This window comes from Euphorbia lathyris, chromosome 3 (assembly GCF_963576675.1).
Source record: "Euphorbia lathyris chromosome 3, ddEupLath1.1, whole genome shotgun sequence".
In the NCBI taxonomy this organism is placed as follows: Eukaryota; Viridiplantae; Streptophyta; class Magnoliopsida; order Malpighiales; family Euphorbiaceae; genus Euphorbia; species Euphorbia lathyris.
The window spans coordinates 76344195-76371639 of NC_088912.1; the positions used below are offsets into that span (position 1 = coordinate 76344195).

Genomic DNA, 27445 nt, shown 5'->3' on the forward strand with positions numbered 1-27445 from the left:
GGAAGAATAGGATGAAGAACTTTATTCAAGCCACAAATATGAGTGCATGGCTTGCAATAGTTCAAGGCCCATACGTGCCATATAAAACTGTTAACAATGAGAAAGTTGTTAAGAGTGAAACTGAGTGGTCAGAAGATGACCTTAGAAAACTTCAAAACAATGCTTCAGCTATCAATATGCTTCACTGTGCTTTAGATGCTGCAGAATACAATAAGATTTCAGGTTGTGAGTCAGCACAGGAGATTTGGAAAAAGCTTGAAGTAACCTACGAAGGCACAAGCAAGGTCAAGGAATCAAAAGTAAATCAACATATGAGATTATACGAGTTGTTCGAGATGAATGATAATGAGGACATCTCGGGAATGAACGCTAGATTTACCAACATTATAAATGAGCTGAAAAGACTTGGAAAGAACTTCACCGAGGAAGAACAGGTGAAGAAGATCTTGAGAAGTCTTCCCAAAAGCTGGTAGGCCAAAAAGACTGCAGTGGAGGAAGCTCAGGACCTGACTACGTATAAGTACGATGAGCTGATCGGATCGTTGCTGACTCATGAGATATCAATGAAAAACTTTGAAGAAAAAGAGAAGTCAGAAGATAAGAAACAAAAATCACTTGTCATGAAAGCTGACTCCACCGAAGCTGACTCATCTGATGATGAGGAAATGGCAATGTTCACCAGGAAGATGAAGAAGCTGTTCAGGAAGAATGATAGGAACAGCAAAAGGCCATTCAGAAGAAATGACAAATACAAAGCTAAGCCCAGCGACAACAAATATAAGAAGGACAGCTCAAAGCCTGTCACATGTTTCGAGTGCCACCAAACTGGGCACATCAAGTCAAGCTGTCCCATACTGAAGAAAGACAAGAAGGGCAGCAGAAAGGCTATGGTAGCCACATGGAGTGATAGTGATGAGTCAACCTCATCAGAAGCTGATGCAAATGAAACAACAAATATATGCTTCATGGCCGATGATGCTGACCGCACTTATTCTGAGCAAGCTGGCCTCTCTGATGAAACTGACCAGGAGGAACACAATAATGAGGTAACATCCTTACTTTTGCTTAGAAATGAGATGATAAACGCCCTGAGTGATTTATATGCGCTAACTAAAAACTGCAATAAGAAAGTAAAGGCACTCAGCAGGCGGTGTGATGAGATTGAAGAGGTCAAGCTCAGTGACCTCCGATATCTTCTCCAAGACAATTCAACTTTGCACAGTAACATAGAACTTATGCATAAGTTTGTCTCGGAGGTCCAATCAGATTCAAAGAAACTGAAAAAGGATGTCACTACCTTACAAAGCCAAATAAGAGGCTCAAATAAAAATAAATCCCATACTGAGTACTCAAGTACTAGTCAGCATAAACAGTTCACGCAGTGTGACTGTTGCGGGAAAAGGGGCACACAAGAGAAGTGTGTTGGTACAATAAGCGGATTGTCCAATGTGACTTCTGCGGAAAGAAAGGACATACCACTAAGGTATGTTGGCATGCTCAGCACAATAATGCTGACCACACTCAACATCACCCTCAAAGGGTAATTCACTGTGACTTCTGTGGTAAAAGTGGCCACACTATAAAAGTATGTCGTCACAAATTAAAATATGACTTTGCACCTGTTTATGCTAACAACCGAGGACCCAAAAAGAATTGGGTACCTAAAGATGAATAGTCTAAAATGCAGGTGAGCCTGAGATGCGTGGAGAAATCAAAACTGTGGTATATAGACAGCGCATGCTCGAGGCACATGACTGGTGATGAAACTCAATTCATCACACTAGAGCTTAAACGAGGTGGAAGTGTAAGCTTTGGAGACAATAAGAAGGGTAAGATAGTCGGCTCAAGTATTATCGGAGGTAACCCTACTATTGAGTCAGTCTCCTTAGTTAAAGGTCTCAAATACAATCTGCTGAGTGTAGCTCAGCTTTGCAAGAGCGGTAGAAAGGTTGTATTTGATGATACTCAGTGTCAAATACTCGAGGGAAAAACAAACGAATTGATTTTAACTGCCCCTCGTGTAGACAATGTATACATGCTGAGCTTAGAAAAACAGTTTTCTAAAAATATATGCTTAGTGTCTAAAGAGGATAACTCCTGGCTATGGCATAGAAGACTTGGTCATGTAAGCATGGACCTTCTTGCCAAATTAGCTAGAAAGCAACTAGTTGAGGGATTGCCCAAACTTAAATTTGAAAAAGATCAATTGTGTAATGCTTGTCAGCAAGGTAAACAAACTAAGAAGTCATTTCAAAGTAAAAATATTGTCTCAACCAAGAGACCATTGGAATTACTACACTTGGATCTTTTCAGACCTGTCCAGCCACTCAGCTTGGGAGGTAAGAAATTTTCCTTAGTCATTGTAGACGATTTCTCTCGGTACACTTGGATCATCTTGCTGAGTAGCAAGGATGAAACATTTGAGATGTTCACCACATTGATTAAGAAACTTGAAAATGACAAAGACCTAAGAGTAGCTCATATTAGAAGTGACAATGGTGGAGAATTCAAAAACCAACAGTTTGATGAATTCTGTGAAACCAGTGGTATTGACCACAATTTTTCTGCTCCTAGAACACCTCAACAAAATGGGGTTGTTGAAAGGAAGAACAGAACAATTTTCGAAATAGCTAGGACAATGCTGAGTGAAAATAGGCTTCCAAAGTATTTCTGGGGTGAAGTTGTCCACACAGCATGCTACATTCTCAATAGGGCTTTAGTTAGACCTATTCTTAAGAAAACCCCATATGAACTTTGGAAAGGACGAAAGCCCAACATTGGCTACTTTCGTGCCTTTGGGTGTAAATGTTTTATACTCAATACAAAAGATAATCTTGCAAAATTAGATGCTAAAGCTGACGAAGCGATCTTTTTAGGGTACTCAACTAACAGCAAAGCATATAGGGTATATAATAAACGAACTCGGGTTGTAGAAGAGTCTGTCCATATTGAGTTCGATGAAGCTGACCCTACAGGAAAGTCAACTCAGCTTGATGAAGATGAACCAAGCTCAGCTTCCGCTGATCAAAATGGAGCCTCTGAGTTATCAATACAAGGGCTGACCAAAGGTAAGCAAGAAATTGAAATAACCTTTGCTGACCAATCTATTCCTGCAGAGATTGTAGAAACACCTGTTCCAAACAACTCAACATTGCCCAAAGAAATAAAAATTCCAAGAGGACATTCGGAGAAGTCCATTCTTGATGCTGCTGACAACAAGCTGATGATAAGAGATCAGCTTAGGAAGTATCTCAGCAATGTTGCATTCGTCTCAATACATGAGCCAAAGAATTTCGCTGATGCTGAGCACGATGAATATTGGATCAACGCTATGCAAGAAGAGCTTGATCAATTCACAAGAAATGAGGTATGGGATTTAGTACCTAAACCTAGGAATCAAAAGACCATAGGAACTAAGTGGATCTCTAGAAATAAATTAGATGAGCTAGGCAACGTAGTCAGAAATAAAGCCCGACTTGTAGCCCAATGCTATAGTCAGCAAGAGGGCATTGACTACGGTGAAACCTTTGCACCCGTTGCTAGGTTAGAAGCTATATGTATACTGTGTGCATATGCTAGTTTTATGAACTTTAAATTATATCAAATGGATGTTAAGAGTGTATTTCTTAATGGCTTTATAAACGAAGAGGTATATGTTAGTCAGCCTCCAGGGTTTGAAGATCCAAAATTTCCAAACCACATTTATAAACTCAAAAAGGCCCTATATGGCCTAAAGCAAGCTCCAAGAGCTTGGTATGAGAGGTTGACCAACTTCCTGCTGACCAGGAATTATGTCAGAGGCAAAGCTGACACAACCTTGTTCATTAAGAAAAAGGGTAAAAATACCCTACTTGCACAAATTTACGTAGATGACATAATTTTTGGTGCTACTGACGATTCTATGTGCAAAGAGTTTAGTAAACAGATGCAAACTGAGTTCGAAATGTCTATGATGGGTGAACTCAACTTCTTCCTTGGACTTCAAATCAAGCAAGGTAAGAATGGCATCTTCATTAGTCAGTCTAAGTACGCCAAAGAAATGCTAAAGAAGTTTCATATGGAAGAATGTAAACCCATATCAACCCCAATGGGTACTGACACTGTCCTTTGTGCTGACGAGAAAGATAAGTCTGTAGACAGCAAGTTATATCGAGGTATGATAGGCTCTCTACTTTATCTTACTGCTAGTAGACCTGACATTTAGTACTCAGTATGTTATTGCACAAGATACCAAGCTGACCCCAGGGAATCTCACTTAATAGCTGTAAAAAGAATTTTCAGATATTTGCAGAGCTCAGTTAATGCAGGTTTATGGTATCCAAATACAAGTGACTTCATACTGATTGGATATACTGATGCTGACTATGGGCGAGATAAGCTAGAACGAAAAAGTACCTCGGGAGGATGTCACTTCCTTGGAAGCTGTGTAGTATCTTGGTTCAGCAAGAAGCAGTCATCAGTTGCCCTGTCTACAACTGAAGCTGAGTACGTAGCTGCTGGAAGCTGTGTTGCACAAGTCCTATGGATTAAGCAACAACTTGAGGATTATGGAGTCAAAACAGAAACAATTGAAGTCAAATGCGACAATAAAAGCGCCATTAACCTATCTAAAAATCCAATCCAACACAACAGGATGAAGCATGTCAGCATAAGGCATCACTTCATTAGAGATCATGTACTCAAAGGTGAGATCAAGCTGACCTACGTTCCAACAGATGAACAGCTTGCAGATATCTTCACCAAGCCTTTGGCTCGTGAGCAATTTAACATATTAAGAGAAGCTATCGGTATGTCTAATCCTCTTCAATAATTCTATGTGCTTAATTGAATGTTGAGTGATTACCATGCTGAGTGATTTGTGATAAATTAGTAACTGTTGCATGCTGAGTTAAAAATGACATGAAATCACCCTATGCTGAGTAGACATACATACTGAGTGATTATTCCTATGCTGTGTTACTAAGCACGCTGAACAATTCATCCACACAAAACTGACTACTCAAAGTTCCAAGACGTTTGATATTCCAAATGCCGAGTAAAGTTTCGTTGCGTAATTAATGCTAGCACGCGTATTGAATAGCCACCTAGGATGACGTAAGCATAATTATTGGAAAGATACATACGCCATATGTGTCATAAATGTCAGAATAATTGTCGATTTATCATCTCGAGGAAAAATGGCCAATTCAACGAATCAGATCTCCTCGGTAACAATATAAATAGTGGAAGAGTTCCCATTTCCTACTCTTTACGCTCAAAAATCTCTGGCATTCTATTTCCAACTCTCAAAAATCCCAGATCCTTCAAAAACTCTTAAGAAAATGTATGACTCCCAAAACCTCTCCGGAGCTGATTATGATCAAAATCACTCCGATGAAAATCCTTCATCTTCTACTCAGGAGGAGTATGAAGAAACATCAACAGAATCCCAAGAAGGTGGTCAGCCTGACCAAACTCAGGACAACACCATCGCCAAAAACGCCAAAGCTGACCAAGCTGGCTCATCGAAAAAGTCTCAGAAGGAGAAAGGTAAGAAACCCAGAACCTACTCACTAGTATACAACCACGTTAAGGGGGACAAGATTGATCATTCACGTTGGTTCTCAAAAGGGTTTGTGGAAGCAGAGAAACCCTTCTGCGAATGGATATCTAAAAACGGCTGGGAAGGACTATTCTCCATTCGTGAGGCTACCTATCCTGAACTGGTGAAGGAGTTCTACACTAACCTGAAAGTAGCCAATGATAATAGGGATTACTTGGTCACTGAGGTCCAGGGAAAGGAGATTTTCATCAATCCTCCCTATCTGGCTAAGTTGCTGAAGCTGAAGAACAAAAGGACAGAACTTCGAACCACAAACGACCATGGTAAGATTAAATTCCCAGCTAAATTCTGTAGACCTCCCGGTTACGTAGGAGAAGTATCTAGTACTTGCATGGGTCGAGACCAAAAGATGGCCCATTACATCCTGACCAATTTTATCTTTCCAAAAGTCAACTGCGCCTCCTCAGCAACGAATTTCGAGCAGTGCTTCATCTGGCACATGCTGACCTACCAGCCTCTGAACATGCCAGTCTTTCTCATTGGCGGATTTCTACGAAGTTCAGGTACGCTTAGGTTAGGATCCCTCATCACCAAAATCCTCAAGGATTATCAAGTTAGTTTGGTTGAAGAGATCGAAGTCTGGGGAACTGAGATCACTGCTGGTATCCTGTTTGGTTTGGCTTTTGATCAACCAACAAAGTTGAAAAAGGGAAAGAAGGTTGCAGGTGAAGCTGAGGAAGACAAGGGTATGCTGACCAGGAAGGGAAAGCAAGTGAAAAACGCTGATGCTGACCGGAAACAGAAAGCAACCCAAACCAGCTCAAAAGATGTTGATGCTGTTCCAAAGAAAATCCGGATTGTCTCAAAGGGAAAGAAAATTGATGCTGAGCAGGGTAAGTCAGCAGAGAAAAGAAAGAGGCAAGATGAGCTTGAAGAACTGGAAAGTGAGGAAACCCCTCTGAAGAAGAAAAAGAAAATTTCTGATCCAAGACCAATTGATGTTGTCCCTCTTGGCTTTGAGGTTCCTGATGATTCTCACTTCATGAGAAGCCAAGAGATTGACCTTGAGCAAATCCCTGCTGATCAAGAAGCAGAAGAACTAAGAAACAATGCAGGTCAGTATGATAGTGATGAGGATGTTGAGCAACATCAAGAAGCTCATGCTGAGCAAGAACAAACAGGGAATCTTGGGCAAGTTGAAAATCCAGCTGTACAGAGTAAGACAGTTGATGCTGAGCTCACAGAGCAAGAAATAGTCATGGAAGGCCTCAACACTGATCTCGGGGTAGAGTCATCTCTTGATTCCATTCCTGCTGACCCTTCTCCTCCAAAGACCAAAAAGTTGAAAAGGCTTAAGAAGATGGCCCACAAATCTCCAGTCATTGACCTCCTAGATGATTCGCCTCTGAGGGATCAAATCACTGACCTCACGGATCTAAAATTTAAGTTCTTCTCAAGGCATACTGAGTCCTCTACACAGGAAAAACAAGCCTCTGTTACTCATACTGAGCAACACGCCAAGACTCCAGAAAATCCAAACCAAGCCGAGCAAGAGCTCGAAGTCCTAGCTGCTCAAGGAAACAAGCAAGCTAAGGAAAATCCTGCTCAACCTGAGGTGCCTCTTCCTAAACCAACTCAAGTCCATGTTGAGCAGGTAAATATCTCTGCGGATCCACCTCCTTCCCATCACATTTCGCAGAATATTGAGCAGTCAGTTCCTGCTGCTAATCAAAATCAAAGTCCAGTTGCTGACCATACTGACACTTCCACTCAAGGACCGCACCAAACACCTCCTCCATCTGGTGCTACTAGAATCCCGGCCACTGAGCTAAATCCTGAGGCACAATTTGCCTATCTTCATGCAACTGAGTCTGGACGTCACATCATTGACTCGGCTCAAAATCTTCTCCAGGATTTAAACACTTCTCATGCCGATGCTGCTGGGTCTGCCAATGCTGAATCACAAGAATTCTCATCTGTCACTCAGCTTCTCAATGAGATCAAAAATCTCAAAGATTTAGTAAGTGTCATGACCTCGGTCCAAGCCCAGCAACCCAGGCAAGAATCTATTGTCAAGCTGGCCGAACTGCAATTGATGATGGTGAATCATATGAATTCACTTCAGGGACAAATCAACGCTCTACCTGCAGTCAACATGGGCTATGCTACATCTGCTGAGTTAAGTCACTATTTTACCAAGCTGACTTTTGAGCTGACTAGCACTCGTGACCTTCTCTCCTCAACTTCCCAATGTTCGATGGATGAAATTAGCGAAGCTGTTAGTCTTCTAAACCTGAGTAAAGAGGAAATGGAAACTGACTTGGTGAAAACCAATACTATCCTACAAACTACTCAAAGCTTATTTAGACATGTGCGTCACATAAACGCTCAGCGTGAAATTTACGACAAGGCTGTACTTCGAATGTACCATCAATCTTATGGCCAGCTAACTGACGCAATATCATGGCTAACTAAATCACAGGAATACATACTCAGCATGATCAGCACATCTGTTCGAGTCCTCGGTTCAGTTCTGGATGATGGAGTCCCAGTGCTTGATGGGTTATTTGAAAGCACGAAACGTCTCAAGGCGTATTCGGTCAAGCTAACTCGTGTTGCTCTCAATGAAACCTTCATCCCTCCTCCGCCTGATGGTGGCAAAACGGGGGAGAAAGCACAAGCTGATGGAACTCAGCCAAAGGCAGGAGAAACTTCAGGCAGTAAGCAAAAGAGGAAAGACAAAGGCAAATGGGTAGCTCAAGATTAGCTTTAAGAAATTGACTTGTGTATTTTGTATGCTGACCATTTATATCATCTTAAGCATCTTTTCATACACATTGTTTTTCATAAGTGATGCTTACTATTATACTATATGCTGATCTATCTAAAATTGAACAAACAAATAAATTCAAAATTAAAAATATACTCAGTACACATTAACTCTGATACATCCGCACATAAACTCTGATACCAAAACTATTCATGTATCAAACTGAGTAAACATTGAACTCTTCTGAAAGTTGACCTAGGCTCATCTGAATTAAATCTTAGAAGGTCTAGAATTGAACTAAGTCAGTATAAATAGGTCTTCCCTTATTTCTCAATTAAATCTTAGAAGGTTTAGAGTTAAGTTAAGACAATATATGCAACCCTTACGGGGGAGTAATTTCGGAAGAATAAAAAGTAATTCAATCATGGGAATTTCAATACTGAGTTCCATAAATTAAATATTTTGCCAACATCAAAATGGGGGAGTTTGTTGAAACACCTTTCCACAAGATTTTGATTTGACAAAATCATTTAAGTTTAATCCATGATTAAGAGACAATTAAATTTAAGTGCTTTGATTTAATTGTACTAATCTGTTTATTCAATATTGAGTATAAACATAAATGCAAAAAGAAATAAAAATTAAAACAGGACAAAGTCAGCATGAGAACACAACACAAGCTGAGTGAAGAGCAACTCAGCACAAGAGAAGATAAGTCATCTTGAAAACAACAGCTTAAGAAAGAAGTTGATCAAAGAAGCTGAGTGGAACGAAGCTCAGCATAAAAGAAGTCTGCTTCAGAACTAGATCTTGCAGAACGAAGCTGACCATGGAAGCTGAGTGAAAAAGAACTCAGTTTGAGATTTGGTGACAATCAAAGACAATGACTATCGAAGTGAAGTTGAGTGATCTTCAGGACAGCATGAATGATCCGTTAGCTAAAAGATAAATCCGACAACTGTCTGCACCAATAATTGAAGCCTTGGAATTACGCAAAAGCCAAATTCCGAGATGCATGGGTCAACTATTCGTTGCTATAAGACAAACTGCCGCAAGAAGACAAAGCCTGCAGGAAGAAGACAAGCCTGACAACTGAAGAAATCAGAAAACAAGATTGGCCTGCACATCTGAAGCTGGCCAGAAGTTTGTCCCCCAAAAGAGCCGTTTTGGACTCAACGGACAAATCAAATTCAAATCATTTGATCCTCAAAATACAACTATAAAAGGACAAGCAATTCTCTTGGATCATTGTCGAATTAATACAGAAAATACAAGTGAGAAAGATACAAATTCAAAGCACTCAAAAACAAGAAAGAGATCTTACACCAACTTTCTATTCCTTGTGTAAATGCTAGATTGATTGTTTTGTAATCATCTAAAGTGTTCTTTATCTGAAAAAGAGCAAATTGTATCAATTGTGAATTGAGAGTGTTGTGCTGAGTATTTGGTTGTAAATACTCAGTGGTAGAGAAATCTAGGTGATGGGTTGTAGCACTTAGTAGGAGTTGAGTAGACGAATAGAGGAAGGTACTCTTGCATATTCAACTGCCTTGTAACCGGTTTGTGCTCTACCTTTAAAGAGCTCAGTATTGGATTCTAAAAGCCCGGAGGAGTCTGGGGACTAGACGTAGGCGAAGAGGCCGAACCAGAATAAGTCATACTGAGTAATTTCTAACTCTCTCAATATATATATATATATATATATATGTACATGTGTTGTTTGTTATACTCACTCAGCATATAAACTGTTTAAAGCTGACATTGAGTAAAATTAGAGTGCTGAGTTGGAAGCTGACCACAAAAGTGTCAATTCCCAACTCACAAGTGAAACAATCTTAGTCAACATCTGACTAAAGCTGTCTCACACTAAGATCGACCAAGCTGACCAAAACTGAGTTAATAAACTCATTAAAATTATCAAGTCAGCAAGATTAATTAGCGAAAAAGTTACATTAGTTCCTAACCCCCCCTTGGAACTAATCACACGGGACCAACAGAAGCTTGATCACGAGGTCCTTCTCCCATGGTTTGGCTAGTTTCTTTTTCAATTCGGGATCAATGGTGATTTTTGGGTGAAGCGGGTTTGTTTCATTCGCCTCGATTTTGACTAACCCTGCTGCGCACAAATCAACTCGGGTTCGCGGAGGCGTTTGGGCCGCCTTGTTAGCAGCAATATCTCTCCAGGAGATTTTCACGGTATCCGGTGGCGTATTCGGAGGAGTCTGGTTGTCAGGTGGGACGGCGAAGGGTGGTCGACGGTCATGGTTGAAGGGGTCTAGGGTTTGGTTCACGATCATCAGGGAGAAAAAAATTTAGGTTTCGATAATGAAATGTTAAGTTTACAAAGATGCTAAATTTGTACTCTTTTTTAAACGTTAAGTTTATAGAGATGCTATTTTATACATGGATTCTAAATTGATACCTCCCAAAAACCCAAAGATCTATTTTGATACCTTATCATTTTAAAAAAAATATAAACCTTTAATTATTTGGTTTATAATCACATGAATATTTTTATATATATATAAACATTAGGGTAAATTTCAAATAAAACCCATGTGGTTTCACTAATTTTCAGATAAAGAATTGTAGTTTACTTTTTGTCAAAACGAGGATTGAGGTTTTCAACTTTAGCAAAATAAGGACTTTTTCGATTGATAATATTAAAATCACCATTGACGACTTCAAAAATGACATATTTTAAGAACTACTAATATTCTAAGCAACTTTAATTCTTCAACTTTTTTATTTTGAGATTATTTAGATGAAGTTTGGTAAAGAGAGAGAAAGTTAATGTTTAGAGAGAGAAAGTTCCAAAAAAGATGATTTTTGAAAATCGAAAATGTAGTTCCATAGAAAATATGACATTGAACAACTTTAATTCTTGAAAATTTTCATTTTCGGATCGTTAAAGATGGTTTTAATAGCATTAATCCAAGTGTGAAACTTCAACCTTTGTTTTGACAAAAAGTAAACCACAGTCCTTTATCTGAAAATTAGTGAAACCACAAAGGTTTTATTTGAAATTTACCCTAAACATTATTAAAGGAATATAATAAGGGATGGAAAAGTTGTTGGTACCTAAATGAGGGGTAGGAGGCGATAACATGTTGTGATATCTTAGGATTGGCCTCACCTGATCAAACATTGCTACTCCAACCTTCTCGGCCACAAGGCCCAAATATTCATTCCTGTGGCGAAAATAGCTCCCTCTATTCTCTCTCTCTTTCTCCCTGCAAACCGAAGGTGAAATTTACACAAACCCTGTTTTCTTCACTACACTCCTTTTATGTTCTCCGGATAATTGGATTTGTGCCTAAATCCCACTAATCAAGCTCTGATTTATCTTTCTCTTAATGTTTTCTATTGTTGCAGGTAGACATGGCTTCTATTATTGTTGCGAACTTGCCTCATCCAGCATTGCTGGTCCCTGTTAGAAGTACCCTTTTCCGGACTTGTCAACAACTTCCATTTTCACCCATTAGAGGTAAGCTATGTTGATTCTTTAAAGATATACTTATGCTTTCACTTCACTTTAAGTTCATCTCAACTCTGGTTTGTTTCAGCTGTATTTTTACTCTTTTCAAACTTAATTATTCCCTTGGAGGAGATATATTCCTTTGCTTTCTGTTCCTTCTTGTGAAAATTCTGATTGGAATAGAATGTTAATTGTTAATCCTATTTATGACTTAAATTTCCTAATGAATGTGAAAATCAATTCAATCATTATCTGAAATGGGTTCATTGGCTAATATGTATCGGTTATTCTTTTGACCCTCTAGATATAAGAGTTGAAATTATGTTCATTTTAGCTCTAGGTTCTATTGCTGAGTATTACCTGTTAGCATAAGTTTTTAAGTTTTTGACTCAAATGGTTAGTTGATATGTTATTAGTTTTAGAGATTAATATAAGATATATGATTGAGCCTCCATGACATTGTATCAGAGTCTCATGGATAACGGATGAGGGTTTGAGTCCTTGCAACCTCGTTAATTTGTGAAATTAAGAACAGATGGTGGGATGGGCTGTGTTGTACAAGCTGCAAGCCCAGGGGCATTTGCCTATGGCTGTGTCAGAAATTAATATAAGATCCATGATCGTGCTTAACTATTAGCTTGAGCTTTTGGTTTGTCATGGAACTCTTTGAACTAAAAGCTCAAGCTGATAGGCCCAATCATAGATCTTGTATCAATCTTTGACACACCCTACACGCAAATGCTCATTGAGTTTGAAACGTGCACAACACATACCCATCCGATCATGTGTTTAAATTCATCAATAAATGAGGTTGTTAGGAATCGAGCCCTCGACCGTTTGGTCCAAGAATAGTTTTATTATAATCTCTGGTAATTAGAGACTCTTAGACCTGTCTTAGGAGAGTTTAATCTTGACAACTTCATTTGTTTGTGAAATTTCAACACACGGTGGGATGGACCTTTATTATACACCCTCCAAGCCCAAGGGGCATTCCCATGGGATGGCATTGTCATAGATAATAATAGAAGCTATCTTGGGCGTACCTATCTGTTTAAGCTTTTCTATCAAATGGTTCATTGACAATCAGCAGAGCAAAAACAAACATCTGTTGTTACTCTGACTTACTCTGACTGTAGTTATGATAAATTGATGATAGGTTTTCCTTTCAAAAATCAAAACTAATGGTATTTTCAATAGAAATCGCAGTTTCATGTCAAAATAAATTGAAATTTGTCAATTAAAGTTTGGGGGATGGCGTTGAAGGTTTAAGTTGTGATTGATGTTATTATCCACAGGATGAATAAAGTTTAAGACTTTAAGTAGTGTGAATCTTTGCAGTAGCAAGTTCATGTAGATAGTTTGTCACCTGGATTAAATCCTTCAGGCATCCATGTTTTTATCTCAGTACTTGATCATCTTGAAATGCAGAGAGACAGAATGGTGTTAGAGTTGTTTTGAAGGCAGCTGGTGAAGGCTCTGAACCTTCAACATCCCTCAGCCTACTTGAGTCTGTGCAGAATGTTGTGAGTCTTTCTCTTATCATTCTCTATGATTATTCATGTGGTGTTTCGGGTCAATCTATCTGATTGCTTCTCTTTTCTCTACTTCTTGTATTTATGGTTTCTACTGAGATGCAAAGTTGACATCTTGTTTTCTTTGTTATGTTGAACTTGGAATATTTATATGTTTCTTTTATTACCTTATTCTTCTTTAAACAGTGGGATAGCCCTGAAGATCGATTTGCTCTATTTGGCTTCGGTTTTGCAGCTATAGTAGGCGTATGGGCTTCGGCAAATCTTGTATCGGTAATGACCACGACTTTATTCCTTCGAATGTTATAGAATAATACCATATTGATTTAGTAGACAGATGTTCAGCCAAGAGTTAATAAATCAGGAGTACTATGGAAATTGACGATGAATAATGTTTAATTCATGTAATCAGTAGAAAAAAAACATCTTCCAGCAATTGTGTTCATACAATGTTTCCACAAACATTTTCTTCGTTCTGTCTTAAAATGATTGCCCAATAGAAGTTGAAATCGATACATTTCTCGTTGTGTAAACTCGAGGCTCTTATAGCACTCTCAATTTCAGATATGGCTCCAAACTGAGATTAGAAAACCAAATTTCAGACAATTGTTAGAATCATATATTGTTCATAATCATAACATATAAAAGGTTTATGAAAACTATTTTACATATTCATATAATTTTCATTATTTTTTTTGGAAGATTCATATAATTTTCATTACATATTCATATAATTTTCATTATGATCAATTGTTCCTTGGCCTTGGATGATGGAACAGATTGAGACCCTTTTCTTTGACATTATATTAACTAGTTTGTTCCATGGTTTAGAGTCCTGATAGTTTTGTTTTTTTTTCATTTGGTACATGATGTTAATAGGCCGTTGACAAGTTGCCGCTTATCCCAAATGCGATGGAACTTATCGGCATACTTTATTCTACAGTAAGTATACGGATTTAGCAGCAGTACCAAGTAAATCTTACAACTAATTGTGCATAAAAATTATTCTTACTTCCCTTCATTTTAGTTCCTTATATCTTGATCACTTTACAAATTAGTGTCTTTGTAAGAAGAAGTTCATTTAGGTGATGCGTATTTAGTATTCTAACTTAAGTTTTGTCTATCGATTACAGTGGTTTGTATACCGATATCTCTTATTCAAACCTGACCGGTAAGTAAATTGAATTGGTTGTAATGTTGTCTTAAGATGTGGAGTTGGTCCTTGTAATTTGGAAGTGACTTTACTTTTATTTGGTGACAGGGAAGAACTATTCCAGATTATCAACAAATCAGTATCAGCCATTTTGGGACAGTGAGTTAGGCAGATAAAAGCAATTTGAGTGTGTAATATAATAGAAGATAAGACTTGTTTATTTCCAAAGATATGATGCATCTTTATTGATGGAACTGAACAACCAATACTTGTGTTTTTGCTATCTCAAGTCATTTCAGAGTTTGAAATTTCATTGATGTTGTTAGCAGAACAGCTAGATTTTGATAGATTACACTTCATTTCCCAGAATTGCATATGCATTGCTCTGCTTTGTGCTTATTGAATTAGGCTGTAGCCTTGCATTGTATTTGGATTTGCCCTTCAAAGGCATCTTAAAAGTGAACTTGATAAACTTATATAGTATTTCTTTAGTCTCATAGGTTTGTTTAAAATGACATATTGATTGTCTGAAAATGACCTATTGATCCCCTTAACTTGCTTACAGTGAGCTGCAACTTGCTTAAATTGATATACAAATCAATTTTTTCCAAATCCTCTCTTAGGCCATGCGGATTTAAGAGTTGATCATATCACTTTAAGGAAGTTCATGAGTCTAGAAAAACATTTTATGTGTTTATAGAGCAACCGGTTTTTTGAATTTCGCAAGTGATGTATTAAGCTGGCAATGAAACATAGGACTTGAGAGTCAAATCTATACTAAAAGCGATAGTAATGTTCAGATGGACTCTGATTGATCAACTGAATTTGATCAATTACTGTTAGATTTAAGTCTTGGAATGATTTTAATAAATTTAGTCAGTCATTGTTATTCGAATGGTTTAATTAGTCACTATTAGATTTAAGATTTATTGATTTTAAGTCTTGTAATGATTTTAATTTCCAACTTAAGATTCTAATAAATCTAAATCTAATGGTGACTGTGCATTTGGTCCATCTGGTGGTGAAGTATATATATATTTATTTATGTGTGTTCATTATTAGTGCTACTTCTTGTATCGGATTGAACGGAATGTTGGTTTCATTGATTTGTAAATAGATGAAAAAACATGCGTTTTACACAGTTTTCAATTTGACCAACACTTTTTACAATATTATTAAGTTTATCACATGATATGTTGATAAACTAATGTTTTTATCATGACAGCTTAATAAAATAAATTAGTGATATAAATTAGTCAATACATCACGTCATTAAAAATTTACGTAGTTTTTTTTTACTGTATGCTTTCTTTTGAAAAAGAAAATATAACATTTCTATGTTTAAAAACTGATATAAATTAAGAAATAACAATAACATAATTGGATTTATATTCTGCAGTTAGAAGTATACATACATACTTGATCAATTCATTAAAAAAAAAATTATAAGTTCATTAATCGTAGAAATTATAAGCTCAGACCAAAATAAGAAATAACATTATTGGACTTAATTCTGCGTAAAGCTCTGTTCAAAATAATTGAATGAAATATTAAATTGACCGACCGTTATTTAACTATTAGTTTGTTTGTATTTTTGAATGGACTAATTTGGCACTCTAACTTCGGTTTATAACTATTTCAGTAATACAGTAAAACCTCTATATAGGAATACGTTTGGGACCGGACAATTTGTATAACAATTGGGATGTTATTCTTATATAGAGTTTGGTACCCAAAAAAAAAAATCTAACACTTAAAGTTTATAAATTTAACAACAATAAGAACTCTCTAATTGGAAGAGTTTTGAGTTTAGTTTAATAAAACAAATTAATGTTTAGCATATCAAGTCTACGAGTTTTATTTCCAATACCTAAAGAATTGGAAGAGTTTTGAGTTTAGTTTAATAAAACAAATTAATGTTCAGCATATCAAGTCTACGAGTTTTATTTCCAATACCTAAAGAATTGGAAGAGTTTTGAGTTTAGTTTTCAATACATAAAGAAAAGAGTTTTATGGGAAAATGGTAAGAATTTATAGTTAAAGTTGGAATTTGTGTGCCAACTCATATTTAATCTCAATAATTTTTAAATTTTTTAATAAATTTTGTTTAAATCCTTAATACATATATACATTATTTACATAATTATTCCTATATAGAGGTATAGTTTCTAAAGGTGGAACTTGGATTATGTATAACAATTAACATTTGGGAGGTTATTGTTATTTATAACCGGCCCAAGTTGAGACCGAATTTTTTTATAACAAATTGGAGGTTATTCTTATATAGAGCTGTAGTAAAAAACATTTCAGACAATTTTTTGTATTTTTTAATACTCTGTATCAAGACTTCTAAAATAAATATTTGAAAGGTCCGTACGTTTTTATGCCCTTACTTGCCTAGAAGGAAGAAGGAACGGAGAGCGAAGGAGCGGAATTAAGGGCAAGAATCCACCAAATAGGTAGAGTCCCGATAGACTGGTAAGGTAGTTGTTCCACTCCCCAACTCGACTAAATCATAGGTTAGCTTCTTCCTTGTGGGCTTTCTTACTGGAGACAAACAACTCGCCCTTAAGTACGAAACGAGGTTTGGCAACATACGAGCTGGCAGGAGAGGTGGGCTTGCTTGAGATGAGAGAACTTTCTTTCCTAACCCCGGGCTAGAGGAAGAGGGTGGCACTGGCAGAAAGAGAGAGGATTCCCCACCTAATGGGGTATTGGACTGTGCCTTTCTTTGGGGCCTTGCTTGAGGGCACTAACTATAGGGAAAAACTTGAACTGCTTTCAAGTCAATGGGTTCGGAGACGCTCGAACTAGCTTACGAGGGGAGAAAACAGGTCAGAGGGTGGAGAATAGCGAGGAGGAGGGTGGGTTCCCCTTGCTGGATAGGAAGCGTTGGCGTTTAACTGGATTTTATGGACATCCCAAAGCCTCGCAGAGAAAACATTCTTGGCAACTCCTCAGAAGACTAAGCAACCAGTCAAACCTCCCATGGCTCTTTATCGGTGATTATAATGAAATTCTGCACATTAGTGAAACGACAGGGTCGGAAGATGAAGATCGAGCACCGAGTGCGAGCCTTCAGAGAGGCGTTGGCAGACTGTACCCTACATGATCTTGGGTACATGGGACATGCTTTCAAATGGTCAAATCGAAGAAAGGCCGGCGGAGAAGTACGAGAGCGCTTAGATCGAGCTGCGGCTACGGCTTCTTGGTGTAAGTTATTTCCCCTAGCTGTGGTCAAACATTAGGTAGCCTCCACTTCAGATCATGATCCTATACTACTTAATAGTCAAGGTCAACCAAGGGTATCCAGGCCCCAGAAGAAGTTATTTCGATTCGAGTCGATGTGGCTGAGCCACAGCGAGTGCAAGGAGGTTGTCACTACAGCTTGGAATAGCCTAGTTAATGGATCAGCCCTTTATCGAGTCAGTCAAAAGATTAAATCGTGTCGTACTAATCTTAATCTTCGGCTCTGGAACAAACACTCGTTTGGACATATTCAACGTTCTTTACAACAGAAGAAGCAAGAGTTGGCGTCAGTTCGGCACAGGGCAGACTCAACAGATACCCAAGAGAAGGAGAGGCAGTTGTCGAGGGCGGCAGATCCGATCAGTCTCGTGATGAAGATCAGTCTTTTCCGATCTTCCACTAAGAAAGATATCGTCACGACAACTAAATTTGCCCGGTAAACTACTCGGGCTCTCCATGGTTTAGTAAAAGGGAGGGGAGATTCTCTCTTCATCTGGGGTTTATTTAATTCATTATTCATTATGAACTAAAAATAAAAGTGTAAGGCTGATTAGTGAGGTCTTAAAAACTTCATACCATACAAAAAATGAGCAGCCATTCCATTTGTGCTTTCAGCAAGTAGGCGACGCGAATCTATGCTTTCTATGTTTCAATCGGATACCAATTGCTTGGATGCGTTTGAAAGCCAAGAGATGCATTGCAGAAAAAAAAATTCTAGGTTGGTCTTGTGTCTCCGTAACAAATGGTCCATTTATTGATGGGCGAACGACGGGGATTGAACCCGCGCGTGGTGGATTCACAATCCACTGCCTTGATCCACTTGGCTACATCCGCCCCTAGCCCCGCCCCGGTTTCAGTCTCTATCTACGAGCAGATCCTTTCTGAACCCCCCTATGACTGCAGATAAGCTAACGCGTCTTGTATTACAAATATTCTAATAGAAGGCCCTTCTTTCTCAAAGTAAAGTTTCGCGCTTCTTACTTTTAGAAAGAGTGCAGGGGCGCTAACGCGACCTTCCTTCAGCTGGCTCCGCCCTATCTATTTATTCATCTCTTTTCTTTAATGGATATTTCTTTTTTTAGGGATCTCTCTTGTTCATAGATCTTATCTTGAAACCAGATCAATATCCATTGATCAATATATCATCCATCTATCGATAGAAAAGAAAGATATAGATCTCTATCTCTGGATCTATCTCCATATCTAAATATGGAAGAACCAACACTTAAAGGGCGTAACCAACGAAAGGTTCTCACCCTGTCCCCGACATTGTTCTCCGACGATGTCCCCTGGGCGAAAGGGGCCACCATTCTCTTTCTTCAATCGTTCCGATCAGGACAAGTGGGCGTTTCCTCCTCCTATCTACGCAATTCTCTGTCTTCGTTTGTGATCATGTTGGGCGAAAGGTAGTTGTAGAGGAACGGCTGTGAAGCGGCGATTCTCCCCTTTCCATTGAAGTAGGGGGGCCTCCTTCCCCACCATTCCGGCCTATTAAGGGATTTTACCGATGCTGAAGGTAGCTTGTTGCTTACCAAGCCACCCACTTGAGAAGCTAGTCGCCAGAAAGAAGCGACGAGGAAGCGAAGCTGTCTACGAAGCGAAGCTTCCCCTGTAGTACTCGGCTTGTCGCTACTTTGATTCAAAAGGTAACTGACGGTTCCCTACTTTCTCCGGTTTCCGCAACCGTAACCATTTGTCACTCCGATTACTTCATCCATAAACAGTTTTTTCTTATTTCAATAGCGGTACGCTCTAAAAAAAAGGAAAGGATAAGCTTGCATTCTAGAAGCTACCGCTTCTAGCCTCCTTCATTCCTACTACCCCTTCGGTGAGAAGTTCCCTTCCCTTTTCAAAAAGGCCTAATTGGTCTGCCTCAGCAAATGTACAAAATGGACCGCTGTTTGGCTGACCCTCTTCTTCCCATGCGGGTTGGGGTGACCCAAAGAAAGAAGGAATGGAATCACTGGAGAGTCGTCTGCAGTTCACACTTGGGCAAAGACGACTTACTTTGGAAGCGGAACACGAACCGGTTTCCGCTATTCTGGATTATTATTGAGCGTAGCGAAATCAAGGTTTATAATAAAGTCAGCTAAGTTTCTATGGTGTTCTACCTTTGCGTAGTCTCGGTCCACAATGGAAGGCTCCGCACCCGAGCCTCGTTAGACTCAGCGGAAGTGTAAGGTCTAAGTAAAGAGAATAGAAGAGATGAAGTCCGTCCCTTAGCCTAGTCTATATCTACAGCTGACGCAACTCCGTACTGACGCCTCACTACTACTTAATTAACGGCTAAGCGATTTCATAACCGCTCCGTGGGCTTTTCTTAACCAGCTGACCTTACAAAGTAAGCCCTTTTCCTCCCTTTCTTTATAGAAAGAAAAAGTGACTTCGTAACCTTAACGTACTTTCTTTCTTACTTTAGCATAGGCCTTCGACACTTCAAACGGGCGCTTCGCCCCGCCCCTATTTTTTCTTTTTTTGAATTAGAAAGAACGGGGCCTTACTTATTCTGTTTAGGGGGGGATGAAAGACAAAGAAAGAGATCAGGGGACTTTATGATCGGAGAAAGGAAAGGAGCGTGGTTGGTGTATCACTGGGTCGGTGGGAGAACCCGTAGGAAGGGGGGACGACCCGCCGAATTCACATCAGAAATAGCCAACATGAACACAAACGAAATCGTGAATTGCGTATAGAAAGAAAACGAACCACTTCTATTCTCGGAGCTGAGGTATATGAAGAATGGCTTTTTGGTCCCTTTCGTCCAGTGGTTAGGACATCGTCTTTTCATGTCGAAGACACGGGTTCGATTCCCGTAAGGGATAGGTACTCATTCTCGGCCGCTTTCAGTTAGTGTTCATTGCTAAGTGATCGCTCGCTATCTGGCTGAAAAAGGTGGTCCGGAAGCTTCCTCTCTTCCAGCAAGCAAGACGAGATCACCACTTCTCTCAGTAATGGACTTTCTTTCTTTATTAGCCTTAGATGTCTTTTCATAGATTTTCGAATTTCCGACAGACTCCATGCATGCGTTCTTTTTCTTCTTTGGTAGAGGGCGAGCACTCCGGCACGCCATTGCCGTGAGTGTGGTCTTAACCAGGACCAACAAGAGGTCTGGCCCTATTGGGTTTGCTTATTCAGAAACCGGCTTTCTGAAGGCTTGGCTAAAGTGTTTGAAGGGAGCCCTATCGTAAGGAAGCGGTAAGAGCCCCCTTACTCTTTCGGCCCCCCTTTCCCACCCCCTGTGCTAGTATACGGGTTTGATTCGAAACACCAATAGTCGAGTGTTCCAGCATCTTTCTTCCTTTATATAACTATAAGGCGCTGGAGTCGGTGAGACTAAGTCCTACCTCCACCGTTATCTCTCAGAACCCATTTCCTTACTCATTCGATAAGACCCGCGAGTCTCATCTTCATCTTCCGACTTCATTCTCTATCTATTCGATCATTTAAGCTAAGATCTTCTAAAAGCGACTTCCTTCAGCTATGCAATTTTAGATGCTTTCACATATGGATACTCCTATCAAGACCGGCTAGAATCAGGAAAGAGGATCTCTTGACAGGGAAACAAAAGGTGCTCCCCCCTGAATTGAATGAAGAAGTAGTGGCCCCTGCCCCTGTCTTATAGGATGGGTGGCTGAGAACTACCACTGGCCCGACATCAATTGCAATTCCAACTGGTTGGAAAGAAACTACAAGAGCAAAGGACTCGTTTTGAATGTTAACCTAACCCTTTAATGTTAACGGTAGCAGGAAGGGCTAGCAACTAGCTAAAACTTTTTAGCTTAAGGGAGGATTGGCGTGATAAAAGAAAAATTGTCCAATAATCTAACCAGCTATTCAAACTATCTCTTAGTCTGCCTAGCCCGGCTAAGGTACACATTTCACTTCCATCTTGAATCGGCTCATCTTCTTTCTTCTTGGTTGGGAAAGATGAGAGTTGGTCTTCCCTCTAAGAATTTAATCACATCTTTTGCTCGCTTCGTCTCCCCCGCTAATTCATTTAGTAAACTCTTCTATCTCTATCACACTAAGCAATCTATCAGTAGGGGGACTTTCGAAGAAAGAGCTAAAACTCTTAAGCCACTTTTCCGTAGGAGAGAGATTTTCGATTACACCGGTTTCCTTCCCTTTCAAAAGGCAGTCGTAAGATAAGATAATATTACGATAGCATTCAATTCAAATAGAGGGAACCTGCGCTCAGGCGGAAGAGTATTCTTCCGGCGCCTTGCTCCTTAGCTTGCGAAAGCACGACGGCATTTTTGACCCTTCTCTTCAGGGCCTTGCCTTCTTCTTTCTTTGCTTTCCTCTCCCACTGGATCAGGATCAGTATGGGGATGAATCTTTGTTGTCGCACCATTTCTGTCTTCTTCAAGGCTTGTCTGGTCGTAGTAGCATATCCGTGGGTGGGCAGTGCGCTATGTCCGTCTTTGGTCAGTACGGTAAGCCAGTAAGGCGAGTAGTCCTAGATGCGCTTGAGTGAGTGTGCCTGGTAGGGTAGGAAGAGAAGGTCTGCTGGCGGCTCCGGTGGTGAGGGACGAGAAGGACCTGGAATGTTAGGATGCCTAAGTTAGTGCTGAACTAATAAGAGCAACAAAACAGTTTTCAAGTTCGTTTATAAAAACCATACAGTGAACACATTCAATCTATTTTTTTTCTATTAGCATAAAAATACTTCAAACAAAATTTTCAATAATATTCAAATTTGAATATAATAAATACAACTTTTTCTAAATAAGTAAATAACTTGTCAGTAATTAATAGCCATGAAATATATTAAACAGAAATGCAACAATAACAAAATACTGAATTTGTTAAACCCAAAATGTCAAACTTGTAATGGAGGGGTGCGCCAGGCCCAAGCTGTAGTGCAACGCTTAGGCGACACATGAGAGGCCCAGTAGCAAGCCACTGTGATGGACTCTCCCCCTTAAAAAATTAATTTAATATCGTGTGGGCCATTGGCCCACATATCAGATATTAAACTGATAAGAACAGATACTACACTTGATCTTAGCCAAAAGGCCGAGAAAGGTATGACTTCTTCATCATTTAATTTCTTTATTTATAGTTGGCGTTCCCCTCTATTGCTCTCCAAACTACCGATGTGGGATAGCAAATGACAAACTACAGAATGAAACCAACATAAGCTAACGCCTGCTGAACTCATTGAAATTCTTAGTTCAGTTTTCTTCTTCAAATTGATTTATTTAACAATTAAATCTTTGAATTATCACCCAGAAACAAACACAAGATAATATTTATTTAATCAAACACCCCAATCTGGCTCTATCTCAATCAGAGAAGGTGAGGAAAATGGTGACAGATGATTGAAAGATCATGAGAAGTGAGGATTCCCATACCTCGTATTTCCTGTCATTGAAGAAGTAGATTTGATTGAACTTTTTATCTCCCTGATCTCAGCATGAATTAAAGAGCCAATCCTCCGAATTGACTGTGATTTATATTTCAACATGTGTTTACTGTGAAAGAATTTGAAGGACATACTTTCCCTTTCATTGTCAAGGATTTGATGTTTATGTTTAGCTTGTTCATGTTGATTGGTTGTTTACATGAGTTTCAGTAATGGAAAACACCATGTAATATATTTGCAGTCTAGTTAACAATGATCCATGTAACTCAAACTTGTTAGAATTTTATATGCAAAATCTGTAAAATCAGAGTTTGATGCAAAGCCTATTTAATGTTTTTTTTTGTTAAGTTGTTGCTCAAAGCCTATTTAATGTTTTTTTTTTTTTTTTGTGTGTGTGTGTAAGCCTATAAATAATAGGCCTTGATTTCTTCTATTGTATTAAATAAATAAAGAAGTAATAGCAGATTTATGGTTATTGAGGGAGAGCGGATTTCGTCTTCGCGTAGAATATGGTGCAATTTTAAACTTAACGTTTACGAGTTGGTGGAATTTCAAGTCTAATCGATGAAAATGTGTTTATTTTCATGTGTAATTTTATATTCTTGTCACCCTCAAATTTTGAGCATTCAGGATATCCAATAAGGCTTCAAAATGCACATATTTTATTTATTAATAAACTCATTTTTTTGTCAATTAGACTTGAAATTGTACCAACTAATAAACATTAAGTTTAAGATTACTCTGTTTTCTAAATGACCATGAACTAAAGAATCCGTGTATTTTCTCCCTAAATCAAATAAACCTCTAATTTTATCTGTTTACTTTTAAAATTTGTCTAATAATACTCTAAGCTACTGTTGATATCATCCGCATTAATAGAGCTCCACATGAACAAACTATAAAAACAGGCTCTTTTACGACAGAATTTTAGTGTATTAGGACGAAAGTCGTCACCGACAGTGTAGGAAACCGCCTATATTATAATTTTGGGATTGCCACTTTCAATTATAAAACCGCTCTTATTATTCTTATAGACAAGTTTTGTACCTACTAATAATTATTGACTAATTAATCACAATTTAAATCTACAAAACTTTCAAATCATTTCAAACATAATATATATATATATATATATATATATTTCTAAATTCAATATGTGTTATAAATATAATATGGATCCAAAGAATAAATTGCAGTGTCATTTCTATATGCTATCGCATTCTCTACTTATTTTTGTGATATCCAAAATAATAAAAACACAATTCACGAATAATCATGCGATAATGTTCAAAAATAAATTATAATAAAACAAAAAATAATAATTTCAAAAAAGTTAATAATAAAAAAGGCTTTTATTCGATGATTAGGGGTCATCCAAACGGTTTTTAGGAGGAGCCGAGATGGTTAAAATCGCCTGCAACATCCAGATAGACTAATCGGAAAAAAGTCGAGAAGGATTCTTAATTTTGAACGCCTAAATGGTCCAAATGACTTTAGTTTTGAACAGTAATCCTATGATCGCCTTTTTATCATTTCCCAAAGAATGGAAGTAAGCACTTATCGTCGCTCTTCGATCATTTTTCAATGAATGAAAGCATTGTAGTTGCGCTCCCCTTATGGTATATTATAGTAACTTTATTGAAAAGTCAGATCATTCATCTTATTTTCTATAATTCATCCTAATTCATAATCTGAGTCTTCCTGTATAATTCATCATAAACTTACGTAATTCTTCCTATATAATTCATCATAAAATTATGCAATTCATAATTCATAATCTTATCCGATTTTTCAATTCAAGAATCATAATCTCATGTCGGTCTTCAATATAATTGTCTAAAGGCCAAGACACGGTTTTTAATTCAAGACAAGACACAACAGAAAGGGTAAATTTAGGTTTACGTGAGCTTTAAGACTGAAATATAGGGGTGGCAACGGAGCGGGCGGGGGCGGTTTTGCATCCGCCATTCCGCGCCTAATATTTTCGGATGCGGTTTCGGGAAATAAAAAAAAAAGTGTTTGAAAATTTTTTAGCACCCACACCCGCTCGCACGGTTGCCCACCAGTGACGGGGAATCCCCAAACCTCAAATAAATTTAAAAATTTTAAAAAGTGATTTGTAATTTATTATAAGCTAAAACTCATCCATCCCCTTGAACCGTTTTCTTAAAAGAGAAAATTACACAAGAAGTCAGTTTTAGATTTTATTTTACAATTAACTATCCTCTCTTTTTTAATATTATCATATTTACTTTAATTGGATAAAATCAGATACTATTCAAATATTTTTAAATTTGTCAAATTAGCAGTTATTTGACATTAGAACTCAATTTTCATGGAAATTGAATTTCAAAATCGGAAAAAAAAAGCAAAACAGATAAGAATTACAACATATCTCTTTGTTGAAGCGATTCTAAAATTAACCAATTAGCAACAACATAAGAAACATGGACACTTGCAGATATTACGTTTGAAAATATTTTTAAAAAGATAAAATTACTGCCAGTGACAAAAATAATATGATTTTACTCATGTTTGACAAATTTAGAAATAGTTTATCTATTGATTTGTATTTAATTTACGAGAGTCATGTAACTAACCCTTAAAATGATTTAGCTACCCAACCTTTCAAAATCAGCAATCAAACTGTTAGAAATAATAAATTTATAATTAATAGTCTTTATGTTGATTGTTATTAAGTTACTTTAGAATAACTTATGTGAAGTTATGTGATGTTAAGTTACACTCTTAACTAGTCATTAAGAGTTATTAAGAGTTATTTATTAGGTTTGTAATAGTTACATTTTGATGTACTATATCTTCCTAGATAACTTATGAAAGAAGTAGTAGTTTACGGTTTGGTAATTGAGGTGAACGCATAGTGCCCCGAGGACGGTTCAAAAGCAGATAGGTAAGACTTGGAGGTTTTCTTCTTCTGTAAATAACTTCTCTGCCAGCCTATTCTTTTCACCTCCAAGTCTTACCTCGGGGCACTATGCGTTCCCAACCCCCCCCCCTAGGACAAAGGAAGGCTCTTTCGTTATCTTGTATATGCTAAAAGTGAAGAAGCACAAGTTAAAGAGAAATAAAATTTAAGAAAAGCTTCCTCCTATATTTCTTTCACTTCTTATATTCTTCTTTTCTCTCCAACAAAGTGGTATCAGAGCCAAGACAAAAATTCTCCTGAAAATTGAGAATAATGGTGAAAAGAGAAATCACCATTGATTCGTGGGAGACCAAGTCCCAAATTTGGAAAGCTATGCGCTTATGCATAGATGACATCAAAGAACAAGTTGATTCTTTGACTTTCGAGGAGATCAGGAGGGTGTTGGAAAATGATTTGGGATTGAAGAAATATGCTTTGGATGGACAAAAGAAATTTATCATGCAATGTCTGGTGGAATCCTTAGAAAATGATGATGATGAGAATTCTGGGGATTTAGGAGAAATTAAGGTACAAGAAAATGTATTAGATGATGAGGAGAAATTGGAAGATTCTCTTGTGATGGGCATTTTACCTAAAATTGATCCAGTCAGTGAGAAGAAAGAACTACCAAGTAAGAGCAGCATTACCACAGCCATATTAAAGAGAGATTCTTATATTAAAGCCAATTATGAGGAAGTTACGACGAACAGTCTTTGTCGAGTTTTAGAGGAAGATTTTGGACTTGATAAATTTGCACTTGATCCATATAAGAAATATATAGGCAATCTGTTATATGAGGTATCTCTATGGATTAATGAGAATTTAGAGTCTTCAGATAGAGACTATGATGAGGATGATGAGGATGAAGTAAAACCAGAGAATAAAGTTAGTGCAAATCAAAAGGTGCAAAATTATGAAGAATCTAAAAAGAGGGAGAGGCTTGAAAAAGAAATCAAAGCATCAGGCAAGAAGCAAAGCAAGCTTATGGAAGAAGCAGCGAAGGAGAACAACATTGCAGAAGGCACCGAGAATGCCTTTGATGATAGTCAGTCTCAATCATCTGTTGAAAAACATGTCAAAAAAGAAGAAGTTTCAACACCAGCGTATGGTAAAGATGTTGAGCATGTGCAGGATGAGTGTACCTCTAGTCAAATCGAATCATGCAGGATGAGTGTACCTCTAGTCATTTACAAGAAAATCAAGCATGTGTCTGAGAACAAATGTGAGGTGAAACTAATGAAGGAATTGAAGGAGACATTTTCCAATGAAGGATTGTCATCAAACGCATCTGAAAAGGAAGTCAAGGAAGTTGAAAAGAGAAAGGAAAGAGTGAAAGAGCTCGGGGTTATTAACATGAGTAATATTGTGTCAAGTTCACATAGAAGGTGCATTACGAGTTCTGTGCCGCATCCAAAACCCAAAATACAAGT

At 38.0% G+C, this 27445-nt stretch overlaps 1 protein-coding gene and 2 non-coding genes across 3 annotated transcripts; 2 read left to right on the forward strand and 1 right to left on the reverse strand.

Annotated features, from left to right (window-relative positions):
• Nucleotides 1-11410: 11410 nt before the first annotated feature.
• On the forward strand, nucleotides 11411-14792 carry LOC136221786 (protein CURVATURE THYLAKOID 1C, chloroplastic). Its single transcript, XM_066009213.1, has 7 exons — nucleotides 11411-11558; nucleotides 11688-11799; nucleotides 13219-13313; nucleotides 13509-13595; nucleotides 14202-14264; nucleotides 14456-14493; nucleotides 14584-14792. Exons 2-7 carry the CDS (start codon nucleotides 11694-11696, stop codon nucleotides 14636-14638), a joined length of 444 nt encoding a protein of 147 aa, XP_065865285.1. The 5' UTR covers nucleotides 11411-11558; nucleotides 11688-11693; the 3' UTR covers nucleotides 14639-14792.
• A 5679-nt stretch (nucleotides 14793-20471) lies between these two features.
• TRNAE-UUC (transfer RNA glutamic acid (anticodon UUC)) lies at nucleotides 20472-20543 on the forward strand. Its single transcript has one exon. It is a non-coding gene; the product is annotated as a tRNA-Glu (tRNA).
• Nucleotides 20544-22557: 2014 nt separating this feature from the next.
• Nucleotides 22558-22753, reverse strand: LOC136225066 (U2 spliceosomal RNA). Its single transcript, XR_010686803.1, has one exon. It is a non-coding gene; the product is annotated as a U2 spliceosomal RNA (small nuclear RNA).
• Nucleotides 22754-27445: the final 4692 nt, after the last annotated feature.

Bases quoted from the DNA above. Each gene is read 5' to 3' on its own strand.
- LOC136221786 (XM_066009213.1), top strand. From the start codon at position 11,694: ATGGCTTCTATTATTGTTGCGAACTTGCCTCATCCAGCATTGCTGGTC. The intron at 11,800-13,218 runs GTAAGCTATGTT...CTTGAAATGCAG, and splicing joins TCCATTTTCACCCATTAGAG to AGAGACAGAATGGTGTTAGA. The intron at 14,265-14,455 runs GTAAGTATACGG...TATCGATTACAG, and splicing joins TCGGCATACTTTATTCTACA to TGGTTTGTATACCGATATCT.